This window comes from Cyphomyrmex costatus, unplaced genomic scaffold (genome assembly GCF_001594065.2).
Source record: "Cyphomyrmex costatus isolate MS0001 unplaced genomic scaffold, Ccosl1.0 scaffold193, whole genome shotgun sequence".
In the NCBI taxonomy this organism is placed as follows: Eukaryota; Metazoa; Arthropoda; class Insecta; order Hymenoptera; family Formicidae; genus Cyphomyrmex; species Cyphomyrmex costatus.
In genome coordinates, this window is record NW_017275965.1 from 1,237,712 (window position 1) to 1,258,303 (window position 20,592).

The 20,592-nt window shown below is 37.8% G+C and overlaps 2 protein-coding genes across 3 annotated transcripts; one reads left to right on the forward strand and one right to left on the reverse strand.

The window, feature by feature from the left end:
* Positions 1-947: 947 nt before the first annotated feature.
* Positions 948-9,092, forward strand: nkd (NKD inhibitor of WNT signaling pathway naked cuticle). The gene is made up of 5 exons (XM_018538346.1): positions 948-1,376; positions 5,819-6,039; positions 6,585-7,028; positions 7,837-8,138; positions 8,432-9,092. The coding sequence occupies exons 1-5, from the start codon at positions 1,313-1,315 to the stop codon at positions 9,090-9,092; spliced, it is 1,692 nt and encodes a 563-aa protein (XP_018393848.1). The 5' UTR covers positions 948-1,312.
* A 6,060-nt stretch (positions 9,093-15,152) lies between these two features.
* Positions 15,153-20,558, reverse strand: LOC108772913 (uncharacterized). 2 transcript variants are annotated; one of them, XM_018538566.1, is made up of 7 exons: positions 20,156-20,558; positions 18,738-19,157; positions 17,951-18,416; positions 17,711-17,868; positions 17,465-17,632; positions 16,593-17,126; positions 15,153-16,361 (listed from the first exon to the last, which is right to left on the reverse strand). In XM_018538566.1, exons 1-7 carry the CDS (start codon positions 20,298-20,300, stop codon positions 16,234-16,236), a joined length of 2,019 nt encoding a protein of 672 aa, XP_018394068.1. In that variant the 5' UTR covers positions 20,301-20,558; the 3' UTR covers positions 15,153-16,233. The 2 variants fall into 2 exon arrangements, with proteins under 2 accessions (XP_018394068.1, XP_018394070.1); XM_018538568.1 differs by lacking the exon at positions 20,156-20,558 and adding an exon at positions 19,519-19,645.
* Between the last annotated feature and the right edge of the window lie 34 nt (positions 20,559-20,592).

A 20,592-nucleotide genomic window follows, 5' to 3' on the forward strand; every position in this document is an offset into this window, starting at 1 on the left:
TCTCACGAAATCTAATCACGGCCCTTTAAAAAGGCTCCTTTTATTTTTAATTCAAAAAATTGAAGCTGAAAATCAATAAGACACCTAATAGTGATCCTGATGAATTGAAAACTTTTAAATTCGATACTATGGTACATATTTACCTTCCAGACAAGTTTTACAGAGAAATACGAATATCTTTCATACGCATGAATTAAAAAAAAGAAAAAAGGAAACGTTGCGCGTGCACAATTACGTGGACACGGAGTACTGTTACAATTCTGGGTCGTGTAAACGGGGCTTCATACAGTTCATACCGCGAGATTCTTGTAGGAAGACAGCAGCGTTGGCTCTCTGGCGAACGGGTATGCAAAGGAGAAAGAGAAAATAAGAGAGGAGGAGGAGGAGGAGAGTAGGTAGGTAGGTAGGTAGAGGTTGAAGAGCCGCCGTCGCCGCCGCCTCCTACCTTCAGGGTCCGGGTATCCTCGGCTCGGCACTGAGCGACGACGAATCGAGGAATACAGGCTGCCAGGCCGCCTTGCCTGGCTGGTATGATGGTGGCTGCTGCGACGATGGTGCCGTGCCGACAGTGACGGTGGTAGTGGTGGTATGGCGCGCGGGTTGGGAGGGGAATTACGGGGAACGTGCTTTTAGGCGAGGACGAGCGTCCGTAGTCGTGTCCGAACCGTCAAACGGGCGGCGGGTTTTGTACCTGGATGGAGTAAGAGGAGGAGGTGGTGGTGGTGGTGGTGGTGAACGACGACGACGAGGAGGAGGAAGTGGTGGTGGTGGTGGTGGTTTACTCCGTTTACCTCGTGCCTCCGAGCGGCAAAAAACGCACGGTTCCACCGGCAGTGCCGCGCGACGTTTTCCGCTCGCAAGTACATACGTCTACATACTCGTCGGACTCGTTCGGCACGCTTCGCGACAAGCACGTGCGTGCAGTATGTCTATGACGGCGACCAGAGGAGACTCTATCTTGCTCGGAATTTTGACGGTCCGTGCGTAAGGTCGAGCCGAGTGGTGCGCATTCACGGGATCACCATACCGGCGATAAGAAATCGAGCGCGGAGAGGATCAAAGTTCTTCTACGGGGAGCTGCACTTCCCAACCGGAAGTTGCGAGGGACATCGCACGGATACCTCGCATGCATCCAGGGCGGCGTGTCGGTAGTTACGAAGGAGGAACAAAGTGTGCCGCCGATTCAAGAGCGGGGGAGTTAAAAGTGTAGAGGGATCACGGCGATAGCGCCCGCACACACACGCTCTCACACGCACGGGCACGCACGTCACGCACGCACGCACGAACGTACGCATGCACGCATGAAGGTCCCATGGCTACCGGATTGGTAAAGTGGTGGCGAGCAAGGTTCCTCGCTGGCTACAGACCCTTTTCTGGTAATGAACGCTCCTTCTTTTCGGGACGCACGCTGCGATATTGAGACTATTTGAGACTCTCGGGTTGTATTCGAATCCGACCGTGAACGAAAATTAACAATGCTAATTCAAGTCTTCGGTTGATACCTGCTGATCGTTTTCTCTCGGATAAATTTTCGATTTTAACGAACCGACAGTCAAAATTTTAACAATGTGAACAAGGCGTACACGTTTCCTTGGGCTTATTTCAGGGTTGGCAAAATTCCATATTTTTTTTTTGGATAATATCCATGCCAGTAAATCGTGAGAACCGGTATTTGCTGGAAAAATCGGCATTTTCTGGAAAGCCGGAAAAACTGGTCTTGAAAAAAAAGCAAAATTATTATTTTTTACATCAAGTACATAAATATATTTTAGTATTACGAGTTAATCATTTTTGTAATTTTTGTCGATTTGTTTCATCGAATAAAATCCGGCACAGTAAAATGTGGAATTTATATTTGTTCTCCACTGGAATTTTTCAGAGTAATCCCGTGGGGTGCTTTCCATTTAGTCGCACAACTAGACGCGAACATCGTTCTACCTTTCTTGGTATTTTACATTCAAAGAGTAACAAAGATAGAACGACACACTTATTGTGTCGAATTGTGTCACTAAATGGAAAGTATCCCTAATTTATTCAGACTAAAAATTCCAGTCGTATTTTTTCGTACGAAGGTGAAATAATATCGAGTCAAATATCCTTGTTATTTAACTAGATTTTATATTTTTTCTAACAATAATAAACAACACAGTTCAATGTAGTTTAATGATTTCTTTGGAAATCTTGTGTTTTATTTTTAAATTTATACAATTACAGTGAATGCAAAAATATTCATGCAGAGAAGATATTAAAACAAAATTTGTTTTAATATAAACATTAATTAATAATTTATTAATAAAGAGTAAAATAGACTGTATATTTTTTAAAATTGTTAAAAAGATGTGTAATAATCCGGATACGTTATCTTAATAATAACCAAGAATGCAAAATTGTATTATTTGGCTATTTTTGCAAAAATTTTTTAGTTTTAGTTATTTTATCATTTCATCGCGCGTTGATAAATTGCTAATTAATGTTTGTTTTTCACAAATGAGGCTATTTTTAATATAAATCTCCCCAGTATAAATATTTTTTGCATTCGCTGTTGGGTATAACTGTAACATTCATGTATCACGTTTACGAAATATTTCCTAACTATTGATAACACGAATTAATAAAGAGCAAGAACAGTTATCAAACAGACGTTTCGCAAAACTCGATTCGCCTTAACAATTTTTACAAATGTCTGATTTGCAGGAGATATAAATTAACATTTAACTTATATATTACGTTAAAATATCGGTTATTTCAATTTATTTTACCTCTTAACATGATAAGGTTTTTGTAAGCTTCGTTTTAAGAATATCGCGATTGAAATATTCACCAATAGAGATAACCCAAAGAAAACTGTCATTTATCAGTAAACCATGATCATTTTCTTATCAGGCATATTTCCTAGAAAGCAGGTTTCTAACTTGTCGAGTTTCAGAAACATAACAGGCAAAACTTTGTGAAGTATATAATTGATTGATTTGATTTTTAAATAAGATTTTCTTTTCTTCGCATAATTAAAATACGATATGGACTTGAAAAAATATTTTGTTTCCATTTGCACTCTATTGTGTATTCCTTGATAAAGTTTCAAGTGAGTTTCATACTCAGGTAAAAGAGACGATAGTCCAATACCTGAGAAAATCCAGGGAAGTAGTTAGAGTGACGCAGGTTGCGGGAGAGAGGAGGAAAGGTTCGACGGAAAAACAATATGGAAAAAAAAGAATGTGACTAAGTAGTGGCGGCGGCGGCGGCGACGTCGTCTGTACGATCAATCGTGCCGCCGTAAAAGAATGACCGTCGTGGATAATGTCGAGATATTATCGAAGCGGATACCACGTGGTCTTACATCATACTTACACTTTTCTTAGCTTTCGGCTTGTGTCTACAGTCTGTACGCTTGTCTCGTAACGCGTCGTTGAAAATAGCGCGGAAATTGCGGTGCGTGCGTTTAGTGACAACAAAATTATCCAAGAGAATCTTCTTTCTGTGACTCACAAGTTCTTCAATTTCCCATCACGATTCCGACGAATCTCGATCTACAGATAATAAAAGTGTTTAAGTTATGCGTACTAATTAACTTTTTTTTTTTTTAATTGTAAAAATGGGATCAAGGATATTTTCATGAAAAGTACATTTTAATTATTGTTCGAAAAAAAATCTTGTTTAAAAATTAATTAAATATCAATCCCGAAATTTTTTTTTCTTGTTTCTGAAACGTGACAAAAATACGAAGACAGATATTTCCTAAATTTCATTCAGTAATTTATAATTTTTAATAAATAAATATTAATAATTGTACTTCTGTTATGTGCAACTTCATGAAATTTGCAGTACGATAATACTTAACAACGCGATAACATAATAAACCTTCGAAGATATATGTGAAATGACCCACTAGTCTCAATTGTTTACTCTTATATAATGCAGTGGTTGCGTTCTGAAATAATTATTAAAATTATTCACATGTAATTTTTTAGAATAAGCTATTAACTTTAAAAATAATGCGCGTACAAAAAATTAATCGTTGATAATAATTTGTAAACAAACCAATAAACCAATAGTATTATAGATTAATATTATGTGACGCATCTCTTTCTTCACGTTATTGTATACACATAATTTGAGAAGACCGGATTAACGATTTGCTCGTAATGTATCCCACCAAGTTGCAATCTTCACGAATATTTGTCAGTTTTCGCGTAGTAATGAATATCAAATGTCGGAGGAGGGTTCGTGCACCTCTTAAGCCTGTTCTACAATGTGTTTTTTTTTTGCTTGCTATTTTTTACGCTTTGTCGTTTTGCCTCTTATTCCATTTTCCGTTTTCTATCGCCCTAGATGAAAGTTAACGAACTTTAAAAGAATCAAGAAATACGTCTCAAGTGATACAATGTCAATAAAACGGTTGCAAAGAGGGAAGCAAGCAAGAAACTGGAAACAAAGATCACATTGTAGAATAAGCTTTAGTCCGAATCTACAGTAGGTGTTTTGAGCCGTAAGAAATTGACCAATTACGGTCGAATGTAAGGAGAATAATTGGCTATAATTCGTCCATTTCTTATGGCTTGAGGCTTAAAAATCTATCGTAGTTGTATGTATGATATACGCAACGCATTGAAATCGTGTACGCGTCTTCGAGTTTTAACAGCCACGTCTATCGTACATACATTCGTGCTTTGTGCCCGTTAGGTAGAACGAGTTTACAGCCCATTACACAATAGTCAACGATAAAATCGAAACTTGTGATTCAGGACGTAAGGCCGAAATGCCACTCAAGGTGGGACGTTGCGAAATCCGAAAAACAAGATGCAGTTTGGCAATCGAAGTAGAATTAATCATTGAACGTATGCAAGAATCGATCAGCTTTATTTATTTTTTTTTTATTTACTGTAGTATTTAATAGAAACCTACTTTATCAAATATATGTATATATTATGCTGATAAATATTTTGCGAAAATCATTGAAATTATATGTAGAGATTCCTTTTATTTGAGGCTGTCGGAGCTATTCTTTTACATCAAAAGAGGCGTGAAATATATTTGGTAAGTAATTTTCACGAAAAAAATGGAGCTGACCGATTTTTACATCCTTATTGTTGTATTAGCATTTCGGAAATATTGACTACAGGAAAACGTATATGCGTATTTAATGTCGATCGTTCTGAAAGCAAACGTGAAGATTTTTCTGTTCTCGACGCCGAGATGTCTGTTCTCTGAAATGATAAAAGTCGAGATTTCGCCGCCTTCGCCGGTGCGTAAACTCAGCAGCAGCATCGAGGTTCGATGGTTCTCTCTGGTTAGAATTCCAGCTGCTTCCCCCCCGGTTATACCAGTCGCCGAAAGGCTTCCTCCCCGGTGGAACGCCGCGTGACTGTCGGCGCGGGGAAGCGTAAAAATACCGCCTGTGCACCAAACACGCCACCGGTCGCGGATGCCGCGGTGCGTGTTAAATGCCGCCTTTTATTCGCTCCTCTGCCTCTCTTGCCCGGAGGGCAGAAATCGCGATCGTGCGCGACGGGAAAGCGAGCGAAGCCGGAGAACGGCTTCCCGATCGCGTTCCCGGCTCGCGCCGCGCCCAATCGCGACGTGTTTGCGCGTCGATATATGTATAATAAAACGATCCTGACAAATAATTGCCCCCCCCCTGTCCCCCTTGAGATAGAAAAGAAAAACACGATGATTAGATCTAATCTGTAATCTTGGTTCTTTTTTTGAATCTCGGTTGTACCTGATGGCGAAAGAAAGATGCGGTTGCGTAGGTCAAACGAAACTTTAACAGCCTCTCTGCATTCCCGCATAATGAATGTTCCTTTTATTACCTGTTCAGTCGTAGGGACCAATACAGAAGGCAGCGATTCCGAGGAGTTGCTCACGGGCGTCCCGACGACCTGCAACGTCTCGTCACCACCGACGACGGAGTCGCAACCGATTTTAATCTCCCCCGTAGAGTCGCCCCAGGTCGCGGCTGACAGCTCGGGTGTACCTGCTGGACCTACCAATAATGATGAACAGCCTACCTGCGGTACAACGAAACAACTTAGTTTTGAGGTGAAATACTTTGATTATATAGTAATAAATGAATGAAAACTCCCGATAATTAAAAATGGAAAGTGATGACATTGAATGGCTCTTGAGAGTCTCGGCGCAAGTTATAATTATGTATAACGATGATTTTTTATTTCACATTCTTCCTTCATCGTTTGTTTCTACTTGTACAAGTTAATACTAATTTCTTTTTTTAACCGCGAGTGCATTTTTAGTTTATCTTGAAGATAACAAGTTTTGAAATGTGATAAATTTTGAACGGGAAAGCAATAAGTCGTTTAGTAAATTTTTTTTCAATGCTCTTAAACGACCACACAACAAAGAAAGATCGATAATCGTTTTCTTATCAATTAAATTAATAGGAATTTCCAAGAAAGACTGATTTCATTACATAAATAAAGGAGCAATGTACAATATTGGTACAATATTTTTTACAATATCGGTGTTAGATCTTTTTTGGCACGTTGTAATTTATTCGTAATTCTTAGAGTCGCGCACTCTTGAGACGAGGCTATCTTTTTTTAAATCCGATCCCATTCTCGTTGCAGGAATTCGAGTGCGACGTGTCGGTTGCGGACGGTGACAGGAGGCGGCAGGAGTTCTCTTTCACTCTGTACGACTTCGACGGGCACGGGAAGATCACCAAGGACGACATAGCTGGTCTGGTGACCACCATTTACGATACGTTAGGCGCCTCGATACAAGTACCGCCGTGCGGCAGTAAGACAATTAAGGTGAAACTGACGGTGTCGCCAGATCAGCGGGGCAGCAGCAGCATCAGCCAGGCGCCGCGCAATGCCACTGGCACCTGCCTAAATGCCACGCAAACATCACAGACTGCAACGTTGCCCGGTCACCAGCACAACCCGTCCTGTTGCCATTTGAAACACGCCGCCCCGTGCAGCCACGCAACAGCCGCCGCCACCACCGCTACTACTCGGCATGGCGCGAGCAGAGTTCCTAGAAGGAGAAGAGCAACGCGGTATCGTCAGGTGAGACCTACATTCCTCCGTACGAACCACGTTGCGTATATGTATGTACATCGGTAACCGCGATCAGCCGTTCCAACATCTGAGCCATGCACGCGATTCGCGAGTCGGGATACCAATCGCGGCAAAAGGTGTAAGAATGAAGAGATAAAATGCACTACTTGCGAACGTTTTCTCTCGCAAGATTTCTAAATAATGGTCAATCGTCCGATTATATTATGAATTACTTTCGAAAATTTATGTATACAATTTTAATTCTATTCGAGTTGTTTATAGCAGTTGTCTTCGTATTGAATTAATTAAGGTAACTGGATCCGATATGGTTTACTTAAGCTTTGCGATTTTTTATAGTTTTTTTGCCGAGTTTAAGATTGAAGATCGATGTTCAGATTCCAAAGAGGAAATATTTTTAAATAAAAATGAGATTTTCAAATATTTACGTTTTTCTCTGAAACTTTTTACTGCATGTATAAATATTCATAAATTTTATTTTTTATTTACTATTAAAAAATGTTTCCTCTTTTAAATTTGATAATCAATTTTCAATTTTGGATTCAGCAAAAAATTATAAAAATCGCAAAGTTGAAATAAGTTATGTACGATCTGATTACTTTAAATATTACATAACAAAATATCAATTAAATGTGTGAACGGAAATAGATCATGTACTCTCTTCGACATTTTTGATACAAATAACGAAACACATTTGTGTTTTCCTATCATTTTACAAGTTATGCGTTTCATTATTCGTGTTGCTTTTGATGTGCCATTGTTTGTGATTATTTTAATCGTTATTTCGATTTCAATGCAGACTGAGCGAAAAGAAGTGGAGACGCATAGTGAGGACGACGATGAGAACGCCAGAACGAATCGAGTGCAGCAAGAGGAGTTACGTAGACGAGTCGGTCCGGTGCCCCATTTACCATCTCCCTATTCAAACAGCTCAGAGGGTGATGTGAGCGATGATAGTGACACTTCCCCCGCGTTCTCGCCATTAACGCCGCTTCTTACGGCGAATCAGAGGAAACGCAGCGGCGCCCTACAAAGACAACAATTGCTGGAGATTATTCAGGCCAACATGGAAAAAAATAATCTCAGTTTTCATACATCAAGGTGACTTAATTGCGATCAGTTTTGTAAAATTATCATAGGGTATTAAAATTTCGTTACAGTAACTTTATCTATATATCCGTAATAAGATAATTACAATTCTTTTTTGAATTAGTAATTTTCTTACAATATTTTCGAATATTATTTAATTAAATTTTCCAATTTTTAATTCAATACATTTGCCTTATAAACACATCGATATTTATAGGACTATATAATGTTTAAAATAGACATGTTTAAATAGACATAGATCTTCGATACCTTGTCTATAATTGAATCTACTTGTTTGTTTACAGAAAACGGCATCAAAATGAACAATCGCGCATTCCATCTCATAGTCCCCATGTAGAAACTTCGAATCATAATAATGAGAACTTTCACACGTCTTTGGAGCCTCGTCAAACGAGCACAAACTATCACAAACCGATCCGGGAAAGCACTCATAATTCCGTGTCGTTTCCCAAAACGCCGGTCAAATCGCGATCGGCGAATCTCAGAAAAACGCGACACACGAGGAACAATGTGACACATTCCTCTCCCCAGACTTATACGACGTATTCACAATTACTGAATCGTAACGTGATCGCGCCGACAACTGTCTACAATGACACGCCACAGCACACCAACGGCAGCAGCAATGTTCATCGCAACATCGTCAACCTCGTTCCCAACAATAATCAACAAACGACCAATCATCAAACCATTACCAACAATCACAACAATTTGCAGCGCAATGACGCGCAATTCGTTCATACGCAATGCGGCAGAGCGAGCAAGAAGCATCAGCTGAAGCACGCCACGCGGGAGCAAGACCAGGCCCGAGCGATGGCGCAGGTCGTACGTTGGCTCGAACGTGAATTCTCGCAGAATGCGGTGGCGGCCACGTCCAATCGAAGACACGTCCACGAGCACATACATCATCACTATCATCACTATCACGCCGAGGCTCTTGTTTGATCGGCATTCATAAATATTACTCGAGTTTCAAGTTTTTTTTTTTTTTTTTGAACTTAGAAATCGTTACAGTACGATTAAATAAATTTTAGAAAGGAATTCTCGAGGTGTAATTTGTATCTATATTATGGTTATTTAGAGAAACGACTTAGTATTTCATATCGTGAATGGTTTTTTAAAATTATATCGTAAGGACTCGATGTGTGACGCGTTTTATTTCCAAGCTCTCGTATATACATGTATTGATTATTTTAGGAAATCGTGTACTATGAATTGTTCATTGAATCTCTAATTTGTCTTCGTGAACATGGTCGAATCGTTTCATACATACTCTACATCGTTCGAATATCTACTTTTAATAAATAACGCGCATTCATATATTTTTTCATGTGAGCGACTGAGTTTTTCTCGGGTATCGACAAGTGTACGAATGTTTGCGGTGCTCGTTAGTTTCTTTGTACAAATTTATCAGCGTCGAGACAAAATGCTATTCTCATATTGCAAGTAAAAATAGCATTGCAAATTGGTTGAAGAAACTTTTGTGGAAGACATACGTTCGATGTAAATTACATAACATGTATTATCTACGTAGATTTTTTTGAGCAGAGAGATAATAGTTACTATAAATCTCAGGCTTATGGTACATACGTCATATTACGATGACGTGAATCGAGTAGGATCACAATTTAGTGACAAAATTTTACTATACATATATTTACGACCATATTTTCTGGAATTGAAAAACGATACACAGACCACATTGTGAAAAATTACATTTTTGAACGAAAGAAAGAAAAATGCAGTCGCTTTTTCTCAATTCAAGTGCGATACGACGGATATCCATCATTGTATATAGAAAATATCCCAAAGAGAATCTTTTCAGTACACAAGCATTACGATTAAGGGAAACAGCCTAGGGTCGTAACAACAGCAAAGCGTTCGAAACGTAAAAGACTCCAATATAAATGTTCCTGTATAACCAGAGAGTTATAATTCTCTTTATCGATGTAGTATTCCTAGAAAACTCTCGAACACAACTTTGATGGTGCTTGTATACCCGTACAGTCGAGCAATTCGATAAAAAACGCGCATTTCGATAAAAAAAAAAAAACGCTTGAATCTCATATACAGGGCGTTTCACTTCTATTAGGTAATGTTTCAGTGATGTACTTCTCGGCCATCTAGATAAAATTCTGTTTGCAGAAATATCGGAGCATTGATGAAAGATTGAAAGATAAAAAGCAATTTAAAAAAATACATTTAATTAAGTTTTGATAGAAATCAAGTTAAACTTTGGAAGAAGAGAAAACGTTAAACATGTATAACGTTAAAAATTGAAAGATTGCAAAATTATATTTAGGGCGATAAACATTTTCGTTCCGAAATATACCTTTAGAATCAGAAAAGTTATAAAGTTAGTATCTAGGACGAATCCAGGATGAATACTTTGAGAGAGACGTAAATACGAATCAGCTGTTTTCGAACAAAACAGTTCGTCTCGATCTGCCATTAAAGTACGATGCCTCAGTGGTGGTACACCCTGTATATTGTGCTAGTCTTATATTACGACAAATAAAGCTCTCATTATCCGCGAAGTACAATAACTACTTGGAAAGAGAGTAACAATTGAGTTCTTACTAGTGCCTTGTAATCTAGAACTCGTTTCGTACTCGCGAATATATTGGTCCCATTTTTGCAAAAAATCGATTATTTTTCTTCTACTTGTCGCACGAGCGAAGACTGTCCCGTATTTGGGCGACCTGTATTTTTCAAATTCGTTATTTTATCAATACCCGCCGCAGGAATTTTGATCATTAAATATTTATTATTAACGTAATATTTATTAACGCGCGAAGAGGGATACGTGTGCGAACGGATCTATGAAAATCGACAATATTTCACAATCGGGTGTCACAATGAAGAGTATTACGATTACCTTTAGCTTTAGCGTTAAATATTACGATTAAGACTAATGTTAAGACTAGATACATTGACAAATGTAAGGGTCCTAGATAATTATGTTGCGGGACATGTAATTTTATATATCGACATTTGTAATCCCTGTAGATATTTTCTGTAACTTTTTTTCTATTGATATTTATTAAAACATTTTTATACTACGCCACTCGTACTTATTTACTGGACGAAATGGTCGCATGCATTAATCCATGCATGCGACCTCTGATGAAAAAAATTCTTACGTCTCATGACATCTTCTAATTTTCCATATTTTAAATTTATGAAAAGGTTTTAAAAAATAACTCTTTTCTTTAGGTTTTGTAAATTTTCTTCTGAAATTATAGAATAAGAAATCTTATCAGAGAATTTACATGTATAGAAAATTTCAGAAAACATGTACATTTGTTTGGTATTTCTGAAGTTTTAATTTGTAAGAAAAGTCTAAAACATTTTCTATAATTTTATACAATTAACAGAAACTTGGAAAAATTTTAAAATTAATACATAAATTCGGAAAAATTATATAAAAAATTTTAAGAAAAATTTTCACCAAGAACAAAACAAATTTTGTGGAAGTATCAATAAGATCAATTAATATACTAGAAGTATTGAACGATCATATTGAGTTTCAAATTTTTTAAATTATATTTTGCGTAAAATAGATTCTCAAATTTTGTAATTTTTCAAAATTATGTTCTTTATATTGATAAAATACTTGATTTTTTTTCCATCATTTTGTTTTTCTACATTTCATTCGATTGGTCCTTTTAGTGAGTAAGAAACGTGGGTACTTTTAGTGTTATAAAAATCCTCAATGAGAATTACGACACAATTAATCTGACTTGAAAAATAAAAGAAACAAAATTTTATATACGGAAAAATAAACAATTTCATAATTTTCATGTAACATTATAGTTTTTTCATAAAATTAAAATTCGTCGATTTTCGAGCGAGGATCGATCAAGGTTCGTTTCACTGTCGCTTCGAAAGAATCATCAATCCGCGATATTTCTGGACGTCACTTTATTATACATACATAACCAAAGGACCTTTGTACAAAACACTTTTGCGTGTCTGCGTTAAATTTTTCGACTCGCCATCGAGAGAGTTGCGTGAACTGCGTGAAGTTAATTATACATATGTATCTCACCCTCTATTCGATCGTAAAATGCTTATCTTACTCTTACAATTATCTTACGAGACAAAACAACTTTTGTCGAAATAATTAGAGGAAGAAACGTCTCCCCGGGGAGAGAAAAAGGAGGACGTTTCTTTTCTACAGGTATATAAAATTCTCGCTACTTAATTAAGATAGCATGGGAAAACGCACGAATCGCGCCGATTCGGCGAAACTGGTTACAAGCACAGAAACTTATTCAATTTGTTTAAACGGTCATCATATCGTTCCCACATCTTTAACGATGCTATTCTCTCTTTTTTTTTTCAACATATTAATCCTGTCACGCGTTATATAACAAACGGTTGCATGCTGTTTCGCGTCTTTAACATTTTCTTGTTTAATAAAACGTCTTTTCTGCTTTTTTTCATCGCAATTATAAGATTTGTACAATCACGCGCAATTTCGTTGTAATAACATTCAAAAATAAAATCACGATGACGGAAGGTAGCGTTTAACAACGGAAATAGTCGCAGGATGATTTGTCTTCGAATTTGTCGCAAGCATAACGGAGTTCTTAATAACGCGCAATTCTCGCGTTTTAATTTATCAATTATGAGATGCGCGCGTAAAGCTGCAAGCTTAATCAAACTAATTAAAAAAAAAACAAATATAAGAAAATTACGCGTGCTCGCTTATTTAAGAATTTTACTACCGCGATCGAGAGCGGGGAGAAGAAAGAAATCCATCCCAGTAAACACCAACTAAAAAGTCCTGTACTATACACAACATTCCTAAAATGATGTATAAATATTAAAAAAGGTAAATAATATTCACATAACATTCCAAGAATATCGTGTACTTATTGAGAAATGAAATATAACATCAATTTTACAATTTTACACTCAACAATGAACATACTTTTTAGCAAGAGATCAGTTTGTGATACAGTGAACCATTACATCCTTGTTGCTCACCAAAGATGAAATGATCACTGTGTCACACTGGGTATCTTGCTGAAAAGCACCAAATGTAACATATAAGTGTCATAGTATCATACATTTACATTATTCAGTGTGAAATTATAATATTGATGTTAGTTTTCTATTTTAATCGGTGCTTACTGGGATTCAACGAGAAAATTGCGTGCAGAGCCGATCCGAATGAGAAATATGTACATGTTATACTTGAGGAAAGGAAGGATTTAACGTCACGAGGAAGTAGAAGTCGAGAAGAAAACATAAGAAACACGCGGTGCGAGAAAGATATGATCACTAGAATCCTACGGTACGCGGTATGCATATACCACGATCGATATATGTCAACGAATATATACATCGTACAGTTAGTTTATTTGATTACCTTAGCAAACCAGCATCCGAAGCACTTATATATATCTAATAAGAGCTAACGTTAAGACACTTAATCGTTACGCGAGTCGAAAACGCTCCTCTGATGTAATTCCCCTTTGCGTGTGGTCGCATTCATTATGTAATTTAACTCGGTCCGGAATGGCACCTGTTCATCTTCAGATGTGTGCAAGCATCGACGACTTCATCGCCCGATGATGTTACGTTCGTCCATCAGGAGCTATCGGAGTGCGGGTTTGGGATGAAAGTCGAATACGCGTAAGAACGAAGAGAATCCGGCAGACGAATATCTCCCGGTGATAAATTTTCTTTCTGAATCGGGAAGAAATAATTTCTCGCGCAACGTCGAATTACATTCCATTAAACACATCTTAGTCGCACTTAATGAGGTCGGAATGAAGAACGATCTCTAGAAAATGCGTGCAAGTGAACAACGCGTCTTCACGTCGACAATTATACGTAATTGCGTATACTGATTGCACATTTTACTGACGATTGCGCTTGTACTTTTTTTTCTTTTTCTTTTATAAAAAAAAAAAGAAAAATGCATAAAGCGTTTTTTTAAAGCGAAATTGAGTAATGATAAGATGAGCAAACAGTTCTGCGTGTGTATTGTTATTAGAATTTTACTTAAATTTACACAATATGCATTGTATGCGTATATTTTTCAAATACAATGTGCAATGGACCAAGTATGACAGAATTGATATCTTATTCGTGTATGCATGTCCCATTTCGAGAATTAAAAATTTCACCTTAACCATTTAGTTATAATAATGTCGTATTCTACCGTCTTTTCTCTCGAGCAAGGTCGATATGCCTGTTCACTCGTTTTTTTTTTTTAAACGGCATAGCGGGATTGCGCGTTCGCGCTCAACGTATAACGTCCATGATCAAAACAATAAGCGATTATCGAGAGAATGCAAAATTACTAAATGAAAAGCAAGTGTCTTGTGATACGTGCTAAGCGAATTGCAATGTGATCGCCCTAATTTCACTCGGAACGCCACGAGGAAAGTTCCTCGGTAGTAACACTTGTATGCACAATTTTGATTATCTAATCGCTTTATATACACGGATCCGGGCGAAATTAAGCAAGAGAACGACAGTATCTTAACGGTCGATGTATAAAATACGTTTACACATATCCCAACATGAAATGTAATAAAAAAAGAAATTCATTATGCAAATCGACGGGCATTTCCAATGCTCGAAGCTCCCGATCTCTCTCAAAACATTATAAATAATCTATCTGCTCCGCAAGATCCTCGTACCTCTATATAGTCATAGTGTATAAAAAGAGAAACATACATGTCTCATTACACATTACACAATCAAACGATATACGTTCTTAACGATTCCTCGATGGAAAAAAAAATCACTGATACAAGACTGTGTTCTTCGCAACAAACACAGAATATAAAATATGCTATATTAAAATATATGTAAATTTATATAAATTTGGTGAAATATATATAAATCATAACTGTATCGCATCATCTAACATGTAATATTAAATATACACTTCATAATTCAATAACCTTTGAAAAAGAAAGATTAAAATTAACACGTACATAAATCAAGATTTATACAATTAAAATTAAAGACTTATCGCTCTAAATAAGTATTATTTCTTTCTCTTCTAAAAATTACGTCTATAAGTAACTAAAATCGTAATAATGTGGCACCACTCTCTCTCTCGCTCTCGTTCGTTCGTTCGCTCGTTCTCTCTCTCTCTCTCTCTCAATCTTTCAATATTCAATTACGAACCCTGCGATTTTACAACGGGCCGTCGTAAGTGCAAATTGAAAAAACAAACTATAAGCAATGGGCTACTTTCCGTTCGCGAATTTCTCGCGAATCCTTGGCTTGACAAGGAGACAATTCAGGGCACTTCTTTACTCTGCCTGTCTTTATATAGGCGCTGGACCATTTTTACGTGCTATTTTTTTAACAGCAAGGATTCAGCATAATGTACAGTAATGTATTGTACTTCGAAATCTTTTACCGATCGATCGACCAAAGATTAGCTCGGCAGATCGGGCTTATTCTCGTTTTTTTTCTGTCGATACTATTTTTTTTTTAACTCTTTGTATCTCTCTCTCTCTCTCTCTCTCTCTGTGTGTTTTACAGAATACATATAACTCCTACCTCTTCCAGATACATGTGTATTTGTACATAGTATATATCATATCCAATGGAAAGTGTACATTAATATTAACTGAATCACGTACGGTTCACTCACAACATCAAAAATAGACTATTGCAAGAGTGCATTAGTATGTGACACCCTGTGGATTAGTTATTACTCAACTCAAGGTACCATTCCCACACATTCCATGACTTTCTTCCCTTGAAGGAGTCTGAGACGTAGACGATATGTACAAATTTTGTATGATATCACAATATCGCTCGCATAAATCTCTGAATCTTTTTTTTCTTATTATTTTTTTACTTTTCTTTTTTTTTTCAAATGCGACTTGACGAATCAGAGATACAAGTCGTTGATCCCGTATCATTGGACTATAATATTATCGCAGCACACATGATACATTTAAGAATCTTGAGATCCATATACATAAGTATATATTACATAACAAATTGATTGCAATTTTAAGTGGTGAACCACACGTACATATTGCCTACGATACAGACTCGGCTGTAACTGTAGCATAAAAAAAGCAATGTTAAGTTAATTTTATGCCCGACCACGTGGTTTCTTCCTTGAAGAAGGTGCTTCCTCGGACGAAATAACGCCGGTGGTAGCGGCTACACGCTTCGGACGTCCTGCCATTTTACTCGATTGCTGTGTGGTTTGAGCAGAACCTTTAAATTTAATTTGATTTTATTAAGAAATATAATTGAAATTTCAGTCAATGGAGTTTATTATTAACGTAATATATATATTTTTTTTATAATATTAAATTTAAATTATTCTAAAATATCTCAAAATTCTATTGAACGGCAAATTTTTGCAAAAATTGTTTTTCTCAATAAAATATATTTGAAAAATAACATAGAGAGAATTTCGTTTTAATGCGCAATAACATTTCATACCTCCAGGTTTTGTTCTTGGAACTCCTCTGGTGCCATTATTACTTTGCTGCTTGCCGTTCTTCTTTAAATCTAACTTCTTCATTTCTACAATATTTTTGGTATCCGTCACGGCGGAAACGTTAGTAGCGGGATTGACAGTAGTTGTAGTAGTTGCAGGAGCACTAGCAGCGATATTACTAGCAACTGTTGTAGCAGTTGTAACAGTAGTTGCGACAGTCGTGGCAGCTGCAGCAGCAGTAGTAGTAGAAACATGATCGTTGTCTAAACTATTGCCGGACTTCGTGCTTCTGTTTAGTGCTCTCTCTGCTCTACTACTGCCTTTCGCGACAGATTTAGCGATCGCCAATGCTTTGACCGATCGTTTCTTTGCACGACTTGCTTTAGATGCTTTCCGATTTCGATCCGAATCTTCTTCATCTACGTCATCATCCGTAGAATTCACAACTCGCTTAGACTTTTTACGATTCGGCTTTTCGTTATGCAAGCTTTTTCTTCTCTTTAGCTGTGACTCATCTTTATAAAGTGACAGATCCACTGCAAAAATAAACATTGCAATTACTCATTTAATATGCGAAACTGTACTTAAAACAATAAACTATAAAATTTGTGAATGTTTATTATCACTTTGTAATATCACGATTGGCATTGAGTGGTTCACCGCTCGATGCGATTGACTCACGATCTGTAGATCCGAGTTCAATCTCACCTGCGCAAACACGTGATTTTTCGTGTGTAAAGAGCCAAAAATGACTCCACCTGGTGATCAAGAGATAGAGAGTAGCTCTGCTAAGAGAACATTCTCTCAACGAGAGAATGTCACCACGCTCGGATACGAGCAATAGGACTAAGAAGAGAATATTACGATTACTTACATCCATCAGGATGTTCTTCTGTAACTCGAGGCTTCTCAGACACTCCAGCCTCGACATCAATAGCCCGTTTTAAGATATTTTCTGTACGTAACAGCTCTATTCTGGTTAGCCAGAATTTATGTTTATCGACTTTGTTTAGGTTGAGATTTGTTAATATACAATCAAAATCTGAAAATTAACAATAGAATTGAAAGAGATAAATACAACATGATATAATAGTGACATAAAAATAATGCGTGATAATACCTATGGTATCATAGAAATCGGGCGAATAGAATTCACCGTTGGTTTTATCTTGAGACAACCAACGTATGCGGATGCGTCTACTTGATTTGTAGATATTTTGCATCGCTTGACAGACATAAAAGCTTCCTTCTGCATTTCTCACAGCCAAAAATTCGTTTCTAATAATAAATATTTAATAATTATGGTTCATAAATATATAAAAGATATTAAGTTGTTTAAATATTTTTGTCGAACGCTCACTTATAGAAAACGATGAGTTTGTCGTCAGTAGCTTTAGAACCAGGAGTTTTATTGAGATTTTTGACCAGTAAAGCGATCTCCGGTAATGGACTTTGATAGGGTTGTGTTTGAATCCGGTTTCTCTTAGGTTTACTTGCTCCATCAGTAACTACAGTAGACACTACCTTCAAATCTTTTAGTTCTCTGGATTTTCGTTTAGTTGTCTTCGGAGAGGTAGTGACTTTTGCGTCAGGTTTATATGTACTAGTTAATGTTGCAGCTGCATTATCACTCGATACTTTCGAACTCTGAATTATGGGTTTCGCCTTTGGAACGTCGTTCTTAGTTTGTGTATCTTCTGGTTTATGTGGAGATTGTTTTATATGTACAGAAGTATTAACGGCTTTGCCGTCTGATTCCTTTGATCCATTATTTACAGGGACCTTCTTTTCCTCAACTTTATTTTGTGTTGGTGTGCATACTGCTGCTATAAGAACAAATATAATTGCATATAAATATTTATCATCTTTCATTATTTACAGATTTATATTAGTAGTGCTTTTTATATCTTTAATTTATGTAATGTTATTCTAGGTGTTCCTTATAATTCATTATTTTAAATTTTACTTCATACAAAATGATTAAAATAAATATATTATCATATAATGTGAAAAAGACAATAAAATTTCAACAACAGAATATAAAGTACTTATTTTTTATGTTACTCGATACATCTATCACATGATATGTTCTTTCAAGTAAAAAAATTTAATTTATAGAAAGTTAAGAAAAATAACATGTTACTTACGAGTATTCAGTGGAAACTCTATTAAAGAAGTTAACACTTGTTCCGATTGCATTTCGCACGGTTGTTCTTGAGCAGGAGTCTCTGGACTCAGGTTGTTGTTTCTGTTAGATTCATTCTGTTTTACAACAGCAGGCACGTCTTGCTCGGTTTCAGTTTTCGTAATCTCCACACCATTTGGAATCAATTTCTCGGCTTCCGGTTCCTTCTCCATGTTACTTCCTATGTACGGTGGGGTCTGATACACCGAAGGTCTATGATCTTGAACCAGACTAAGTGGCTGACTGGGTGGTTGTAGCGTGACATAGCTTAGTCCGCTACCAGTCAGGGGTTTCATTGATCCCGACTCTGATCCTGGTACCACTTTCTGTGCCATGGCATTTATGGGAAGCATGGAGTGGCTGGTAGAGTACAGCGATGTACCTAGATACAATTAATTTTACAGCCTTACGTCCAAGACGCTAGAAATCAGACTGAGATTTCAGATAAAGAAAGAATGAATTATGCATTGGTCATGTAATCAAATTGTACAAATGTAAATTAATTTCTTTCTCTGAGATCTCAAATTGTGATTTTTAGCATCGTAAACACAAGACTTCAGACAAGCACTCTCTCCTTCGCAATCACAGGAATTTTTTTTTTTTATTTACGAATATAAAACCGATAAAGCAACAACAAGCGGGAGATAAAAACAATCCTTTGCAATTAATTTATTTACATTGCATTATATTCCGATAACGTACCGTGCGATAATTGTATACAGTCAAGAGAAATATATTTTTACCATAATTCGTTCAAACGTAAAGTTGTGCACAACGAAATTGTTCGTACAACTACTATTTGCACTTGACAATTACTGCACTAATTAAACTGACTTTGCTGCAAGTCTCGTATCTATTGCTATTCCCAAACATATCGGAGCAATTAAGAAACAAGAAGAAAAAAAGTCACATGATAATACAAAGTTTATATAACACAATTATCATCGCGAGTACATTACGGGCACTTTTCTGTACATCCTATAACAGCGAACCGAGTACCTAAACGTGAGCGCGTTACCGCGAACGTAATCCGGCGATAAAAAAAAAAAAAAAAAAATGGAACGTTTGTTTCCGCTAATAGGCGAAGAACGCGAGACAGGGAGGTATAACGCCAGAGAGGGAGGGAGAGCGCGAAGGAGAGAGAGAGAGAGAGAGAGAGAGAAAGAGCGAGAGCGAAAGTGAGAGAAAGAGAGAGAAACGCGGGGACGAAGAAGCGGGCGCGTGGCGAAAAGCGACGAGAAAATCGCGGGGAAGGTGGGATACGAAGACGAGTGCGGTGGCTAGCGGACGCGGGGGGGTAGGGTGGCCAGGCGGGACGACGAACGCGCGCGGCGCGGCGCGGCGGTTTAGGATGGCGCGCGCTCGCGCTCGCTACGTTACCTGCGATCCTGGCTGGAGCGGGGTAGAGAGGGGCGGCCGTGTAACAGGAATCCGCCACAGCGCACAGTGGAGGGTCCTCCGTGTCCGGGAGGTTGACCGCCGCCGTTCGTCGCGATGCCAACAATCGCACACAAACACCACACATACACGCACACACAAACACGGGTTAGCTCGTTCGCCCAAACGTTTGGCCGGCACGCAGTGAGCCCCGTCCCACGCCTATCATTTCATACGGCGTACACGCGCCATAGTGGACAAACGCGACGACGTAGCCGACTTTCGGGTGCGAGCAGCCACTGGAGGAAGCACGGTTAAACACGCGCGATCAGCCGGACGACGAGAGCGACGAGGAAGTTTCCGCCGCACTTCTTCGACGATGGCCCTGGATTTACCAGCGGGAGCGAGCAGGAATGCCAGTCGTTAGATGGCGTCGGTTC